This window comes from Amblyomma mixtum, chromosome 3, assembly GCF_055824585.1.
Source record: "Amblyomma mixtum isolate Tamu chromosome 3, ASM5582458v1, whole genome shotgun sequence".
Lineage (NCBI taxonomy): Eukaryota > Metazoa > Arthropoda > Arachnida > Ixodida > Ixodidae > Amblyomma > Amblyomma mixtum.
The window spans coordinates 125,850,782-125,866,249 of NC_143014.1; the positions used below are offsets into that span (position 1 = coordinate 125,850,782).

The 15,468-nt window shown below is 48.4% G+C and overlaps 2 protein-coding genes across 3 annotated transcripts in view; one reads left to right on the top strand and one right to left on the bottom strand.

The window, feature by feature from the left end:
• Positions 1 to 15,468, top strand: part of LOC149351755 (uncharacterized) — a 94,520-nt gene that overhangs the window by 63,001 nt on the left and 16,051 nt on the right. The window lies entirely within an intron of this gene.
• On the bottom strand, positions 932 to 9,042 carry LOC149351756 (uncharacterized). The gene is made up of 3 exons (XM_089581091.1): positions 4,828 to 9,042; positions 1,573 to 1,726; positions 932 to 1,333 (listed from the first exon to the last, which is right to left on the bottom strand). Exons 1-3 carry the CDS (start codon positions 5,046 to 5,048, stop codon positions 950 to 952), a joined length of 759 nt encoding a protein of 252 aa, XP_089437217.1. The 5' UTR covers positions 5,049 to 9,042; the 3' UTR covers positions 932 to 949.

Sequence of the window (15,468 nt, forward strand, 5' to 3'; positions counted from 1 at the left end):
TTTGCGGTGAAATATGTCCAGAAGTAGAAGATGATGACACTGGGCAATATATTGGAGGCTCTCCTAGGATTCAAAGGATCTTGTCAAGAAACACTATAGAAGGAAAGTCTAGAAACTCACAGATAAAAACAAGCAGAAGTGCAGAAGTGAATTAACAAATGTGTGCAACGTAGGCAATTATTATGAAGAGGAAATTCAGCAAGCGCCAAAGCACACATGAAGAATAAACGAAGCAAGGAAAAAATTAAGCCCGGGCAGAATTAAGATGTTCATAGTGCGACACAAAGACGGCAATGTCTTCAGCATGTCGGCGTAAGATTGTTAAAGTAGCAGCGTAACTCCATATGCATTACTGCCCTAGCCAAAATAATCCGTACTAGACAAAATATTAAGAGACAGAATGAAGGCAGCGCTGATCAGATGAAGAATTCAAGTTAATGATACCCTACTGGAAATCAAGATGTAATTGACTTGTATCAGACACTAAACGTGGGTAACTGACGGCAAGTAATCTGCCACAATGTTTAAGTAAATTTCAAGGGAAGGGAATCTTATCTTCTGGCGTTGCATTGGGTCAGACCATTCAGCCATAGAGCCATTCCGGAGGAGGAAATAGAAGAGCTGCACTACTGCCTGTCGAAAACAAGAGAAGTAGTTGAGGATGGTATTTGAAGGGATGAAGGCAAGGTTAAGGCTCACCATGTAACAAATCGAGTGCAACTTCGAGAATGCTGTGATGGCGATTCGCGTCTGCTGTGCACCCAACAACATTTGTGAAGAACTTATTAAGCCCATCGTTCAGCCGATCTCCGACGGCAGAATCACCGGCGCTTTATGTAACCAGCCAGATCGTACCGCGGACACCACAAACACGAGTGGATCTACGATTCGATCTGCTATTGTTCGCTGCTACATAGAGTGGGCCCAACAGTGAAGCGAACGCATTTATTTAAGGAGACTTGAATGGTTTTGTGATTGCATCGACCAACCTCTCCTGTAGCTTTAAGTGCCGCTCGGTGATATCGAGTTGCCTAGCATAAGCTACCTCAAAGCTCGTCCGTAGAAGCCTATGCTCTGTAAGTAGAGCTTTCTCGAACTCTGACATGGCTGCAGTGCGCTTTTTCTTGCGTGTAGTCCACTGGAGCTGGGGAGATGGTAGGTCTGCTAGTGGCCCGTCTTCAGCCGCTTCTGAAGCACTTCCGGCGAATGTCCCTTCAGGATTCTTCGGCCTGCTTCCTGCCTGTTCGTAGGCCTGGATGCCATCACAAGAAGACTGCGTGGTAGCATGACTGCTGTCAGTGCTGTTGTGGCAACGTCCCATGTTATCTGTGAGCTGTAAAAACAGTAGATTGCATCGTGTAAGCTGAGGAGGTAATTAAAATACGTGAAAGCTTATTTAACTTTGTAACGAGTATTATATTATTTTTCATAGGTTCAGGGAAAGCGTTGGGGGGCTCACTGATTGCTCAACTTGTTCGTGCATTTTTTTTAACAGCCAGAAAATGTGAGAACGATAGTAAAAGCAGTTAGCAACGGTTTTCGAAACACAACAGTCAGGTACAAACTACGTACATGCTCCACTCTGGTCCAGTCACTGCAGCCCGATTTCTGAGCAAGGGAAGGAGCACTGACAGGCAGCGACGGCCCGAAGAAGGAATGAATCCTCTGTAAGTGCGACCAGTCGCCAGCTTCCGAGCCAGTTGCCTGGTCTGTTCTCATGTAGGTCCTGTAAAATATCGGGCGTCTGTATTTGCTACATACCGCCAGTGGCGTAGCCAGAAAACTTGTTCGGGTAGGGCTAGAGAGAAATGAAAGGGAGGGCGTATTACAGAATAAAAGAAGCAAAATACAAGAAAATAACAAAAAGTTCGGCATTAGTTTAACCACGGTTACACCCCCAGGTCGAGCGATATCTATGACCTGGCTACACGCAGCATTTAAGTGTTAACTCTTCACTGCACAAGATTGCTGTTAAACTGGTTGAGCCCAAGCTCTCGTTGAAACTTCGCAGTAGCCGAAGCGGCCGAAGCTAACCGCATGGCGGATTTAGCGCTCATCAATGCGACGAGAGCTGCCTTCCCATGCGCTGGCGGCGGTCAAGGTTAGACGCAAGCAGCTGGGCCAGCCGCACATTACGGCGAGCGTCGCTGCGACGCTTGCGGTAACTTGAGAGCGGATGGTGTGATACGCGCCTTTCAGTTCGTCTGGGCCAGCAGCGCTTCCCACGAACCTTGGAGCGTCCGTATGCCTGGCTCAGGTGGACCAAGCGCATCTCGCGGAGGCCATTTACAGTCTTCGATGTAACGTATGCTGCCCGGGCGTAAGGCGACCCCGGGCAACCCCACGGCGGCTGACCACGTACGCTATCACGTGGTCAAAGAGCGGGCTCCTGGATTCGCGTCGAAAATACGAGGAGAAGAGATGAAAGAGGAGTAAGAGGTATGAGGTCAGTCAAGGCCAAGGATCGCAGCGACACGGAAATCGAATTTTGTATCCAATAGAGCTGTCGCTCTAAAATGCCTGCAGAATACGCAGAAACCTGGAGAACTTCCTCACGTTGCTTTTGTCCCTGCCCCCAAAATGATCCAGGTGTCCTGCTCACTGGCTGCGCGATCGGGTTTGTTCGGCCCGCTGGCTCAGCTGCCAGCATTTACGCACATGTAAAAACTGCGTGAATCAAACATCGTCGTCGCGAAGAACACAGTAGTGAGCGGCTTTCGACCGTACTGTTGTCGATCTATTGTTCTCCATCTTTTCCTTTTGGCTGCAGGCGCGAAATCGAGAAAGAGCGGAAGGAGCAGCGCGGAGATGTTCAACCCCCAACTGAAATGTCAGAAACGCTTTAGTATAAAGGGCGAAAGCGTCGACCTCTTCCGGTTTACAAAAGTGTGAAGTCAGTGTGGCGACGTCATGACAGTCGGTGGACGCCAAAAAGAGGGAAAAAAAAGTACCTGCAGCGAACTTTACCGCCATTTTCACCGGGAATGCCAGGCAAAAATGGCCCACAACGATGCTCGGCGCATGCGCAGGACGCTACTGGAAAAATTCAGGGGGGCACTTTGTTGGCCTAAAGTGCGGTGAGCCGAAAGCCTTAAGCGCGGTGTGGCTGCTTGTGCCACTGATGTTTGGTTAAGATGTTAAGCTTCGCCTCTAAGAGTGGAACGCGACAGCGTCTTGCAACCATGGAGGAAAAAAAACTAAGGAGGGAGCATGACGTCACGCGGCCAGCGTTCGCAAGCCGAGTGTTTTGAAGTCGTTTAATCCCTCAGTTTTTCGCTCTCCGAGCCGGTCCTTTATGTTTTGATTTCGGTATGTTTTAGTGCGCGCGTATGCGCGACCCGCGGCGCGGTCGTCTACAGCAAGGAAGTTGATCTACAGTTAATCTGCCGCGCTAATCGGCGCATGCGCGCGCGCAGCGGGGCTAGACTTTACCGCACGCTATCACGTGGTGCGATCACGGGGGGGGGGGGGACACACTCTTTTTTTTTTTTTTGCTATATCTTTACTTGTTAAGACTAGGCTTCAAGGTTGTCGCCGGACGCTCCCTCCTCAGTTTTTTTTCCTCCATGCTTGCAACGCTGCCAGGGAGTCCACAGAACGCCATCGCCCGTTCGGCTCTACGCCTTTCTTGTCGGTAAATTGGTTTTTGAGGAAAGGAAATGTATCTGTCTCGCATATCTCGGTGGACACCTGAATCTCGCCGTAACGGGAAGGGAGGAAGATGGGAGTGAATAAAGACACCGTATTCACTAGACGCGCCTTTGTTCATTCCAAACCATCGAGCTGGCATGGCGGAGTGGTTAGCGTGCTCGTCTGGCACTCCGGGGACCCTGGTTCGATGCCCCAACTCGACCAATTTCCTACTCGGTTTTATTTATTTATCTGGTCTGACTAGAAAGGTTAATTAGGCTAATCGGTTAATTAAGCAATTAACTAAACTCAGTCCCACTTACTTGGAGCACCACTATACGATCCCTTTAATTGGTTGCATGGTTACTAGCCAAAGTAGAATTGACCCCGTTTGAAATTCGCGCACTTTAACGTCACCGCCATTTTGACCAATTGAAACAATGTAAGTGTAGCTACGGCGGCCACCCGAGGCTTCACACTTTGGCTGTCGGAGTGTTGCGTTCGCAACAAAAGGTCCGTTATAAGTTCTGTCTTTTGTTTGCGCTTCGTTTCTTAACTTTCGCCCCAAAACTACAGGTATGTTAGTCAACTGATGAATACACCGATTGCATCGACGTAGCAGCACCAGCCATGTTGGCGAACGAGGAGTGCAGAGAAAGTCTGCGGGTTTCTATAATACGATTATCGCCACGTGCGCCGACCTGCTGTGTGAACGCTATGCACGGTTCACTATCGGGAGGACTGTGACGTAACGGGCAAACCTGCGTTACTGCCAGTAGCCACTAATGGGCGCCATTGTCGACTGCATTTCGAGAGGATTTTAGCCCCAATCTCCCTCTCCTTCCTCCTCTTGACTGCGCTCCTGCACGCCGCAAACCTGAAGGAGGACTAGGGCACGTGCTAGCGAATTCCTTTTTAACCGACACGATAAGACGAAGCCAAAGCCGACGTGTGTCGACGCAATTTGAAGGTTATAGGCCTTCTGCCGACCGAGTTTAATAAACTACCAGCGTGGCTCTTTGTGGCTAACGTGACAGTGATAGTATTGTGCCAGCAAGAAATAGCACCTCGGCGGGTAAAAATGAAATGCGCAGGGCTCGCATCCATCGACGGGGCTCCACTTCTGTCTACGCTAGGCTCTATATTCAGGCGAGGACGTCGATCGCAGAGTATGGCAAGGAACGGCATAGTACTTACCTGTACGTCCGAGTCAGGTTGCGTATTTTGTGGCGAACCTCCGCAGCAGATCGCTCGAATCCAGCGGCACGCAGCGCTTCTGCGATCTCGCAGTATACCGTGGAGTTGCGTTTTTGGAGCCTCAGGTCGTCAAGTCGGTCTTCCCAGAGGTCAATCAGTACCCATGTCTCTCTCTCTGACCACAAATTCCGCGGCTGTGACGCAGCTACGACAGCCTCCATAGCGAACACTCACAAAACACGTCCTCCGACCCGTGAGAGCGGGTACCACTGCCAAGGCAGACGCGCGGAGTCGAGAGTATCAACACAACAACGGAGCGGCAGCGACGGTTCCCCGATCCGGATCGAAAATCCCGATCGCGCTTCGGTAACCGGCTTGGCGTCGAGGGGGATTGGTCTCGATCGCGATCGAAACTGGCCGCCTAGCAACAACGGATCTGCATTGAGTTCGTTCTTAGCCGACTCGATCCGGATCGAAAGTGCCCGGGCAACAGCACCGATGTTAGTGACGGGCAGGAACTTCGGCCCCAGGCCTTGCAGAAGTCCTAAGGGGAGACATTTTTCGGAGGGTCAGCAGTGCGGATCACGTGACCCCCATCGCCGGTGCCCTCTTTTTAGATCGTTTTACTTTTATTGCTTGCTGGTACTGTCTACTAGCTGATGATTTGTTGTAGGTTCAGTAGGAAATGCTCGCTGTGAGCACTTAAGAAAACGTTTTCTGTTTGTTTGTTTGTTTGTTTGTTTGTTTGTTTGTTTGTTTGTTTGTTTGTTTGTTTGTTTGTTTGTTTGTTTGTTTGTTTGTTTGTTTGTTTGTTTTGGAATGAGTTGCCAGTGGCTGCGGCTGGTGGTTGTCATCAGATAGGATTCGGTCGCAAAAGAATGCGATGTGTGTACTCGAAGTTGCTCTACCGGCCGTACGTGTTCGGAACGGTCTCACGCCTCTCTTTGTTTAGGGTATCGTTACAGCGAGTTTGCTACAAATCGTGACTTCTTACAGTTCGTAAGCCCTTTCACGTCACTATCTCTGCATCACGGCCACGACAACTCCGTGGAGAACGCTCTGCTGGTATATGCCGCGCTCTGCGGGTTCACCGAACACCCCTCAGTGGACTATTATATGCAGTACGTCGCAGAGAACGTGTACGCACTCGGTTCAAATCAGCATGCAGTGTCACCTTAAGTGCACGTATATTTGTGAAGGGGAAACGACTGAAATGAACTAGAGGGGAAACGACATGGGAAGCGAAAATGTCTCTCAGATAATTACGCATTTCTCTAAAAGCTTAAAGTTATGTAGATGCACTTGGTGCGGCTTTTATAACTTCCCCATATATTCTGCGATACTATGGTCTGCGCCTGCAAATACAAGGGTGCTCCTCGATTTTCCCGATGACCCTAGACCTGTATTAGGGAGGGCTCTCACTAAAGGTCATATGCTGCAGCACTAGCCCTTCGCGGTACGTAAGCGCACTTCACAACGCCGAATGTCCTGGGAGCAAATGAAGCACAGCTGCAGGGCATGGGTAGGTTGAGAGGGGAATAAACGGAAGGACGGGAAGCAATGAGTGAACAAAGAGGAAGAAGTCACCGGGAAACTGGATACGCGAAAGTGAAACTGGCTTCCCACTCATTCAAAATACCGAACACAGAATGCAATGCTCATAAATATTCCAATGTGCACACGACACATAGTATAAAGCTCGCTTATGAGCAATAATAAGCATCGTTATAATATGCAGCGAAGAAAAAAGGAAACAAGTGGTAGGGTTTTAGCATATAGTTCAACCGAGTAGACGTGCGAAATCATGTCTTTAGCCTGGTTGGCTCATGGTTTTGCTTTGCTGGGTCATCAGCCCGTCCGGCGACGAGGTTAGTTCGTTAGTAGTATTAGTTGATGAAGACGATGTTGTTCAATGAACAGTGCGAGAGTGTGCTCCTGTTTAACACGAGGTGTGATCAGCTGCGGCGAGTGTGAAAGCAATATTCTGACGGGTAAACCCCGAGCAAGATCTTGCGATGTTTGTGGGCTTACGGCGTCCATGGTTTGTGCCAGTTTAAATAAATAAATAACAAAATCAAATAAGTATCCCGAATTAGGCAAAGGCACTTAAAGTGAGTTTCGCATGCGAGCGAAAACGTTAGCGTTTCCTGTCGCCGCGGCGCAAAAACCTGTTTTGAGCCGTGGCGGAGGTACGACCGGCAAAAGCGACGAGGTTCCAACAGGTTGGAGATTTTTCGCCGCGACGCGCCGTTCAATCGCTCAGTTGGCTCAGTCGTTTGCATGTGAGCCAGCTTTATGACTGCTTACTTGTGGGAATGCGAAAGTATTGCTGTGCCTAGGTGCATTGACACCCACGCACACCACCCACACACATGCGTATGACACCACCCGAAACGCTGTACGACGAAAGGTTTCAACACAACCTTGATACGAAAATTTGTTTTTGAGGAAAGGAAATGGCGCACTAACTCTCTCTTATCTCGGTGGACACCCCAACCTCGTCTTAAGGGAAGAAAAAAGGAAGTCTGTGCAGACATACAATTGAAGGTGCATATGTCAACGGTTCGAATCCGTGTGGCAAGCTAGCCTCTAACTTGACTAGCACGTCTAATCTGAATGCAACGAGCAATCGCATGGCACCACCCGGAATGCTGTACGACAAACTGTTGCGTCACAATTTTGGTACAAATGTTGTCGGGAAAACCGGCGCCACATGGAGGTCGACCAGTGGCGGGTATAGTAGATAGTCGAACGACATGTATAGGATTGTCCAAAGGAGTGTTGCTCGGTTTGCTGTGTGCGTCATCCGGCCGCCTGATGACGTCACCCTTTTTTTTTTTTTGCCGTCGCTGGGATTTGCTGTACCATCGGCGAGTACACACACGCACGCACGCGCACACACACCCGCTCGCACGCACGCACGCATACACACAGAAATAGAGGCCGCCGGCTTTTCTCGTAGTGGGACTAGTAACGCTTTCGCATTAAAACACAGCCAAATTCAAAGATGGGCGTATCTAAGTATATAAATCATCGGAAGAGAGTGTCTTCGCATGCCAGAACGGGGGCTGCTCAGCCTACGCAGCATTCCGACTTTCAGAGCTCCTTTAGTAGCAACTTGATCTATATGTGCCCACCAGGAAAGACAGGCGTCATATGTAACCCCGAGGTACCTAGCAGAGCATGCTTGAGGAATCGCGGAAAGTTGATAAACGACAGATGCTTACATGGTGAGGTATTAGGAAAATTAATAATGCACACTTGTTTGCGTCAGCATAGAGGTGAATACCGGATAACCATTGATGCACGACTTTTAAATATGACTGTAAAGGCAAGTAAAGATAATGTAATGTCAAAGCAGAATGTCAAAGCAGTATATGATGCCACCTTTCCTTCTCCTCTTGTTGCCAGAGTGCGCCCAATAATGTGTTTGATACATATTAAAGAAACTTTTAAAAACAGGCTGGCTGCTCTAAATGAAAAAAAGGCGAGAAAAAATGCGAAGTGCAAAAATTTCGAACGGAAAATGGTCAAACGACAACGAATGACAAGTGGCAGAGATTTGAGTTTTCACATGAAGCAACTTCATTGCTTCACTTTTTCTGCATTGGTAGGTTTTTCAATTTTCTGTCCCCATCACTTGAGTTGTAATTTTGCATTGATTCGAAATGTCGACAGTATGGTTCTTGGCCGCGTTGTCAAATCGCTGATAATTCATTATCACAATCTTTACTCTTTACGTCGCTGCTGATTTCCCGATCAGAATCTAAAATGCGCTCTGATGGCGTCCAAAGGCATACCATCTCTGGGGGTCTATTACCCGCTGCAGTTTCAAGAAAACCGAGGAGGGTTAGACTGCTTTCAGTAGAACTCATTGTAAGTCAATAAATAGAAACATGAGACACAGAAAAGGTTTGGTTTGGTTGGGTTTAACGTCGCAAAGCAACGCAGGTTATGGGGGACGCCGTAGTGAAGGGCTCCGTAAATTTCGACCACCTGGGGTTCTTTAACGTGCACTGACATCGCACAGCACACGGCCCTCTAGAATTTCACCTCCATCGAAATTCGACCGCCGCGGCCGGGATCCAGCCCGCGTCTTTCGGGTCAGCAGCCGAGCGCCGTAACCACTGAGCCACCGCGGCGGGGAGACACAGAAAAGATACGCATGTCGACAGCATGCATTTTGAATGCGTTCTACGGCCGTATCCTATAAAATTAAACCTTTTGTGCCCGCAGTCACTTCTTATTCATAATTATCATCATTGGGTAAACTACCCCCCCCCCCCCCCCCGAAAAACAAAAAAAAAACAAATGGCTGCTAGTCCTCGTCAGTTCAAAGCTGAAGTAACAGCGCTGGATCTTCGCCCCCAAATGTTTACAAATGGAAAAATGTTGCATCGCAGAAATACCCACGAAAGTGGTTACAAGAGTAACCGAAGCACACACACAAAAAATGTTATAGGTGCGCTTACTTTTCATGCCATCTTCCCTCTGTTTTTCCTAGTTTTTTTTTCTTCCTACTATCTTCTTTCCGTCTGCAATAGTAACCAGCAAGGCGGTAAAGCCCGAAGAGAAGCCTGCCCTTATAGAAATGGCCTATAGACCCTCTACTGATATCTTATAGACTCTATTGCCTTTTTATAGACATTTCATTTTGTCTATTCATAGTCTACAGATTGTCTATCGACAAAAGTCTACCACTAGTGCATGGCCATAAACCTACAGATTGTCTAAAGACTGTCTATAGATTTTACTGACAGAAGTCCATGGACAGTCATAGACTGTCTAAGGAAATTTTTGCCAGGGTGTGTTGACCTTCTGGACCGCCATCTCGGTACTGTCAAGAGTGCCTGCACAAAAATAGTCACAAAGTTAACGACGCACTGCTTCAACAAGCACTGAAATGTGTTTGAAGATAATGTTTCTGAGCTTCCGATAACCCCGACCTCAAAAATTTTGAATGAGTGCTGTCACTGCACGAATGCCGTCAAGGGCGAGGGTCACTTTCAGCGAGTGAGACTTGAACGACGCACCTTAGTGAGTTTAACAAAACTTCTGTTTGGGCTAGATGGTGCATAGCTTATATTGAATTGAAATTTAAGCGCACACGAAAAACGCACACAAGAGGAGGATACACGCAGGACAGGCGCCTGTCCTGCGTGTATCCTCCTCTTGTGTGCGTTTTTCGTGTGCGCTTAAATTTCATTTCAATATAACCTTAGTGAGACTCGCTCCAGAAAGCACTCGGCTCGAATTGGGCTCGGCGAACTCACTTCACTGGCTTGAGCACACTTCATATTTCCCCGTGCGCAGGTAGCTTCACACTGTACGGCTAAAATCCTTAAATAATGCAAGTGTGGCCATACCTTGGGAAAATTATCGCGGAGCACCGCCAGCGTTGTTTAGCCAGCTGTGCGCTCGCCATCTGTGGACACACCTGCCGCGCAGTGCACCGTGTCAGCACTTTAGCTGGTCGCTTTAATCCCCGATTCTTCAAAGACAATTGCGAACTAGAAGGCGTCTTCTCTCCTGAGGCGAGTGTGCGCAGGGGCCAAGTGCGCAGCTGCGTGGGCCTATAGAAGAAGCTGGCAGTTCACACAGTTACTGTCCCGCAGTCCTTCGTGTCGCTGGTCGAGAGCAGTTAACTCGTCCGCCATTTTCGCGATGCATGTTCTGCGAAAACGGTGGCGATGAGGCTTACCGCATGCGCTGGACGTCAGCTGACGCTTCACGAGGCGAAGTGCACTCGCTGGAAGTGGTGACAATAAATTTGCTTGCCTGATAACATGGTGACAGCGGCCGCCATGGTACCGATTAGAATCACGTCATCTGAGAAGCTCTTCGTTGGCGCATTAATACGCCTTGTATTTTGACCCCGGACCAACGGCTGTCTATCGAAAGGCGTTGCCATTGGGGCTGGTGACACGCGGTCAGTAAGAATACGGAGAGAGTGTGTTCTGTAGTGCGGATGCCGCTCTCGCTGCATAGTCAGTATATTAACTGTATAGTTACCATGCGCCTGGATTGTTTACATGCGTTTCGGTAGGCCAGGAGCGTTGAGCTATGCTCCAATACGCATTCCAGGAACATACCTTTGTGCTTCTTATTGTACCTGAGCCCGCATTGTTATCCGAAGTCAAAGGAAGGACAGCCGGTCGATTCGTCATCTTCGCTTCATTCACTGCCTCCATAATGTTCCCGCGTCGACGCCCGCGTTCTCCGCTAATCTCGCATGGGCACGGCGTATATCCGGCGTATATCTCGCCATATCTGGCCCGCAGCCATCCATTGCGGTGACTAACGGCTGCGCGACTGCGTTGTGGCCGCAGTCGTGCGGCGCGTCCTCACGCGTACGTCATGGCCTGTATGCAAAGCCCATTCAAGGTTTCTCCTCGCGCCTTTCTCTCTGTCCCTGTCGCGCCTTGCTTCGTTCCATTTGTTTTGCCTTGTTTTCCTCCCCGCACAGACACAACCGAGACCGCAGCTGTAAACAGTCCCGGCCGCACGTAGACTGAAAGAAGGGCAAGGGAGGCTGAGTCGACGTTGAATATGAAGCTGCTCGTGCTCTTCTCTCCATGCATCTTGCTGTCGTTTACGTATGTGGGTGCTTGTGCACGCAGGTGTTCGCGCAGTTAAGGAATCGGCTCCACCTTCCCAAACCCGAGCAGCTGTCGGTCACGGAAATACGAGGCACCCATTTTCGCACCCCCTTCAAGCGGAGACGTCTTTTACGAGCGCCGACAGTTTGATACAGCTCTTCGATTGTGAGGGAAACTGCGATGAGAAAATTGAAGGAAGGCGCGAACAGCAAGCAGAGGTAAAAGTGCTGGCAACCGCCGCGGTGGCTCAGTGTTCTCGTGGCAGTCCGGTGCTGCTCACCACATAGCCATGGGTTCGAACCTCGCTACAGCAGCCGCATTTTGATCCGGGTCACATGCAACGAACCGCGTGCATGCCTGTACTGATATTTCGGTGCACGCTAAATAATCGCAATTACTCGAAAATAATCCGGAGCTCCCTATTGCGGTGTACCGCGCAGCCCACAGTCAGGAAGCCTCCGGAACAGGGCTCCCCCACCATCTCGCCAGATGGGCAACGCCATATTTCCAGTCAAACCGCATTTCTGGTAAACGTCTCAATTCTAGGACGTTATTAATAAACAGCACAGTGGGGCTCAGCAAGTAGGTTTAGTAAAGCCAGTAGTAAAGCTTTTAGTTTCAGTAATCTAACCCAATCGGGTCCCAAAAGCAGTTTATCGTCTGACTCCTGCTCATACACATGGTTATAGCAGGATTGAAACAGACTATGCACAATCTTTTTCAATGCAGCTGATCACTACTCTTTGTACATTTTGTATAATGCTGCCTGCCCATTTCACTTCGTTTTATATTCATTAATAAATTCACCTTTGAATAGTGCAAAATAGTAAAATATAAACAAGGAATACAAAATTGAATATGTAAATAAAACTTGGAATGAATAAATAAATAAATAAATAAATAAATAATAGAAACTCTAAGTCATACCCCAGCGACTTCAAAAAAAAAAGTTCCGGAGTCCCTTCCCCCAGTGTAAGCTTGGCAAATGAGAATGTTTTATTTATTTTTTTTACGAATATATATGTCCATATTGGTCCGAATGGAATACGCTTTAAGAAACAAGGTGTACCTTTCAGCTGGGTTCTGCACTCTAAAGACGCTGATCTGCCATTGCCTGTCGAACCTTACGAGAGTAAACCACTTTCGCAACACCCACCTCAGAGCGAGTTCAGTCTGTGGGCTGAATACCACTAAAAGGACTGGCTTTCGAGGCCTCTGTTGCCGAGGCGATAAGTTTGCGGAAGATTCGCTCGCCTACGCCGCGTTTGCCAGCCGAGCACGCAATTCCTCCCCTCTTTCTATATGAACGAAGGTCACTCATCTGTTCCGATGTTTATCGCGGTTTGCCCCGTCCATTTCTCGATAACGCGTCCCGTTGACTGATTGACGCTTCCGCAGGGCCGGCCTGAAACGCGTCCAATTTGCTTAGCATTATCGGCCATGGGCAGTTCGGGACAGAAATGAAACTCTCGGCTATTTGAACGAAGAATTTTTTTCTTTTTTTTTTTTTCAATGTATAATTGCAAACTTGACCACCAAAGTGCACTAACCGGTTGGCCTTACGGGCTGGCCACGGTGTATATGCAAAGGCAAAACAACGTCCGGACTCGGTGCAAATGATAACGTTGTGTATATTAACCCTGCCGTAAATGGAACGGCGCTCATAAATGAATGGCTTGAAAGCACGTCTGTGCGTGCAGGCATGCATCTGTGTGTGCAGGTATGTTTGTGTCTGTATGTGCATGCGTGTGGTGTGTGTCTGCGTGCATCAAATAATTTCAAGAACGCGGTTCCTCGTTCGATGGAGCAATTCGATCTGTTTTATTAAACATGTTCCCGTTCCTGCTGCCCGCTTCAAGCACTGCAGCGCTGAGTTTTCAGTCGATAGCAGCGCCGAGCTCCAGGGCCCCAATACAGCGACTTTAAATAGCGACCCGGGACCTGCGTCGCGCAATAACTCCAGTTATTTCAGTCTATTCAGCTGATTTTATTTCTTAGTATCAAATTCGTTTGTTGGCGAAAATCTTTCGCACGAAGCCCCTGCAGCGATTTCAGTCACAGCCTACTTGATTACGGGTGTAGTATACTGCTCACCACGGCTCCTTGGTTCCGTCCTAAAGGCAGAGTATGACCAATATAACTTCTGTTCACTGAAGGAGCAATTACTCATCAGCATCCAATTGATAAGAAAAAAATCGTACTCATCTAAGGCTCGAACGAATGCTACCACTGAAACGCAGGCCTCGGATGCAGATGAATACTGATGAGTAGTTACTACCTATAGAGAAATCTACTCCACACTGGGGAATTTACTTATACGCGCATTCTAGTATATCACCCCCACCTGTGTGATGACCTGCCTTTGAGGCAGAAGGGAAGAGCTACGCGGCTTTTACGAATCTCTTCCTACAAAGTTGCGAGGCCACAGAAAGTTAGAGATCTCCCTCTGTGCGGTCGGTGTTCAGAGTTCAAAGAGTCGCTGGCATTCACTTGCGAGACATTTATTTATTACCGACTGGTGCTAAGTTTCAGTGCGGCATTATTTGAAGTTCGGAGATAAGACAGCTTCATTAGAGGCTATCGCAATCGGAGCGATCACAATATATTAGATAGTGCGTAGCCGCCATTGCTGCCGGTTTCATAACGAAGGGCGACAACCTGGTTCTGGTGTAATCTGGATTTTGTTCTTTTAATTACAAATTCATATAGAAGGCGCTTTCTTTTTGTTAACCTATAAAGGCGGTCTTCTGAAGCCCTCGTCGGCTGTATGGATCTTTTTTACAATACTGATATTATTTTAAAAGAAAATAGTTTATAACCGGATAATTACCAGCAAGACGTAAATAAACATCTCAAATATACAAAGTGTCATATAACAGCTGCTTTTCTCTAATTTTTCACATGCCAACATGAAGTTAAGAATATGTAATGTCTGTCCTTATTTTTTCGAAGCTAAATGAGAGTTTCCTATGACACCCGTTAGGGAGTGTTCCTAAGTGGGAGGCATTGGTGCGCGATGCCGTATAGCGGGCCATCAGACGATCCGTCAGATCAAGGAAATGTCTTAGGGCGCTCTTCAGGAACTGAACGGCAGTTTATTGTCGATATGCCGTTATATATATAAGCAAATACTCGCAACCACGCTTCTACAAGATTGACCCGCGCTGAAAAATTCGCTATGCTCGTCGTTCTGCATTTGTCCAACCACACTACCTTTTAATCTGTTTGAATATGCGTGTTGTAAGACAGACTATTGGCGCTTGAGGCCATAATCTTTGCCATAATGTTTGCCACAGTCTTTGTTAGAACGGTGCTGTGCAGTAGACCAGCGTTCGTGAGCGCAAGCCAAAGCTTCGTCTTCTCCTCGCTTGAGTCCCAAAGGGCTCTGGTGAAACGGGCGAGAGACGGGACCTCGTCATGCGGTGTACCGGACTAGGGACGCCGACCATGTAGCGGGGCCACTCTGTGGCTCCCAAACTCTGTTTCACCAAATAAAAGTTTTCACCACCACCACCTCCGTACGCGCTGAGCGCTGGTAGCGCCAACGGTCTTTCTTACAATATGTTGTGCGCGCGCGCGTGTGTGCATGTGTGTGCGTGTGTGCGCGCGCGTGCGTGCGTGTGTGTGTGCGTGCGCGTGCGTGCGCGTATGTCTAAGTGTGTGTGTGTGTGTGTGTGTGTGTGTGTGTGTGTGTGTGTGTGTGTGTGTGTGTGTGTGTGTGTGTGTGTGTGTGTGTGTGTGTGTGTGTGTGTGTGTGTGTGTGTTTACGTGTGCGTGCGTGCGTGCGTGCGCGCGCGCGCAAGCATGTTTTTGAAAATGCCCACTTTCCATTTCCATTGCAGGTCTGACGCCTACAGCACTGGCAATCACAGCAGGAGGCATAGCTAAATTTTTACTGAAGGGAGGAAAAACAAGGAGAAAAGTAGAAACCGGCGATGCATGAGCAACAACGACGATTACAAACGTACAGAAAGGTAGAGAGTGTGTGTGAGAGAGAAAGAGAGAGAGAGAGAGGCGCGGTGCCGGAAATTCGCTTATGCAG